Raw genomic sequence first — 2337 nt, forward strand, 5'->3', positions numbered from 1 at the left:
CACATGTACAAGTTCGAACCAAAAACAATGGGTTCGATTGAACTTACCAAATCCACCGAGATCCACCTTTGATTTGAAGCAAATCCTATGAGGCACATACCTATTAATTTCCATGCCAAAATGGTGATATACATATATTCTTATTCAACTGGTAAAGTTGGTGTCATGCGATCAGGAGGTCACAAATTCGAGCGGTAGAAACAGACTTTTATAGAAATGTAAGGTAAGACGGCATATAACAAACTCTTGTGATCTGACCTTTTCCCAAATCCCGCACAGGACAAGAGCTTAGTGCACCGAGACTTGCCCTTTCATCCAACTATGAATTGTAAGTAGCTCAATCTTTGTCAGACTGCATTTGAACCGTTTACCATAGCAAGAAATCTAGAACAGTAATCTCTTAATATAAAACCACTTACCTAGGAGTAAATGGCTTGTACAACATCTCCACTCAAGGAAATATTCTCCCTGAAACTAAAATTCCTCGAGGAGCATTTCATTAATCTAATAAAAAAAACTAAAACAATAGTAAACAAAAATAAAACTTTATTATTCCTCTAAATTACATAATCAGACCACTCATATGTATGGTCCATGGTCAAACTAGGAATCTTATCAAGTTTCTTTGGATTTTCCTTCCCTCCGAGCAACCTTGCCGGATTCCCAACGGCGGTAGTCCTCGCCGGAACTTGCTTCAGCACAACCGACCCTGCCCCAATTTTAGCTCCATCTTCAATTTTAACATTTCCAAGAACACAAGTTCCAGCACCAATTAATACCCCATCACCAATTTTCGGATGTCTATCCCCACATATTTTTCCAGTGCCACCTAATGTCACGTTATGCAAAATTGACACATTATTTCCAATCACAGCAGTTTCACCAACCACAACTCCAGTAGCATGATCAAGTAAAATCCCTTTACCAATTTTAGCTCCAGGATGTATGTCAACAGCAAAAACTTCAGATACCCTGTTTTGTATCAACAGTGCCAAAATTTGCCTACCATTTGACCATAATTTATGAGCAATCCTATGAGCTTGACATGCTAAAAAACCTTTAAAATTCAAGAAACAGTGTGCGTAACTAATACAAGCTGGGTCCCTTTCTTTAACAGCCCTTAAATCAGCTACAACAGCTTTAACTATATCTTGTGAGCAATCCTCTGTGAGCACCCCCAGGAAAAGATCATATAAAGTACTGCTAGGAAGACTTGAATTACTCAATTTCATTGAAAGATGATTAGCCAAAGCCCTTTCCATAGAATCATGAGCCAAGATTGAAGTTATGTAGTAATTAGACAAAATGGGTTCTTGATCAATGTCTGATCTAGCCTCGTCTTTCATTTTTAGCCATAAATCGTCTTCCTCTTCGTCGCGACCGATTTTGGAGTTTTTTTCAGGAATGGGTGCGCAGGAAACAAGGTCAGGGAAATTGGGTCGACAGTATTTAACGTAGTTATAGACATGATTGTCGATTTGGGGCTTGTTTGGATTGCAAGAAAGGGGATTTGTAGGAGGAGTTTTGGTTCTTGAAGAGTGAATACAAGCGGCCATGGCGAAAGTTGAGAGATTGTTGTGAGAGGAAAGAGGTTTTAAAAGGAATAGTTGTGATCCGATAAAATTGGTGGACATAGAAATGAAGGATGAGAATATGTGGCGAAGAGGAAGGACAAATATATAAGAGCGAAATTAGTGGATATGCCTATGCTTATGGTCGAATGTGATTAAATTGAGTGAACTATTCCTCTATATTCCCTTTTTGTCTTTTAATTTTTCCATTATATTGAAGAATCAAGAAAATAAAAAGGGAAATTGGTTCCACTAAACTATAAACTTTTGATGATATTCTGTTATTCTCTTAATTTAGAGGAAATTACATCATTATTTTGAATTTTTGAATAATATCACTTAAAAACATATACTTTTTGACCGAGCATCATTTTATTTAAAAGTTTATTATCTTTAAATTTAATTATTAAAATATTATTCAAGGTTAACGGATAACATAAGATTCTTTATAGTTAAAACATATATATAATTTAGATGCTTTATTTTATTAATTGTGTTACATTTATTTTAATAAGGAAAAATTGAAGATGTAGGAATTAAATGGATTTCTTTCGCGACTTTTGGGTTTTGGCAAGGGAAGATTGGATATTCTCTTAAATGCCCCGTGGGGACACACCATTTCTACATCTTAGGAGCGCAGCCACAATAAGAATAATTAAATAATTTTTTTTGTTTACTTATTTCGCGTAACTCATTAACATATACAGAAAAAAAATGTCACTTGAGAAGTTCTAGGAATCTACATAAGGGAAAAGCAATTATTGAC

General features: G+C 35.4%; 1 protein-coding gene across 1 annotated transcript; it reads right to left on the minus strand.

The window, feature by feature from the left end:
• Positions 1-343: 343 nt before the first annotated feature.
• On the minus strand, positions 344-1670 carry LOC104213953 (serine acetyltransferase 1, chloroplastic-like). The gene has a single exon (XM_009763520.2). It carries the CDS (start codon positions 1632-1634, stop codon positions 558-560), a length of 1077 nt encoding a protein of 358 aa, XP_009761822.1. The 5' UTR covers positions 1635-1670; the 3' UTR covers positions 344-557.
• Positions 1671-2337: the final 667 nt, after the last annotated feature.

This window comes from Nicotiana sylvestris, chromosome 7, assembly GCF_000393655.2.
Source record: "Nicotiana sylvestris chromosome 7, ASM39365v2, whole genome shotgun sequence".
In the NCBI taxonomy this organism is placed as follows: domain Eukaryota; kingdom Viridiplantae; phylum Streptophyta; class Magnoliopsida; order Solanales; family Solanaceae; genus Nicotiana; species Nicotiana sylvestris.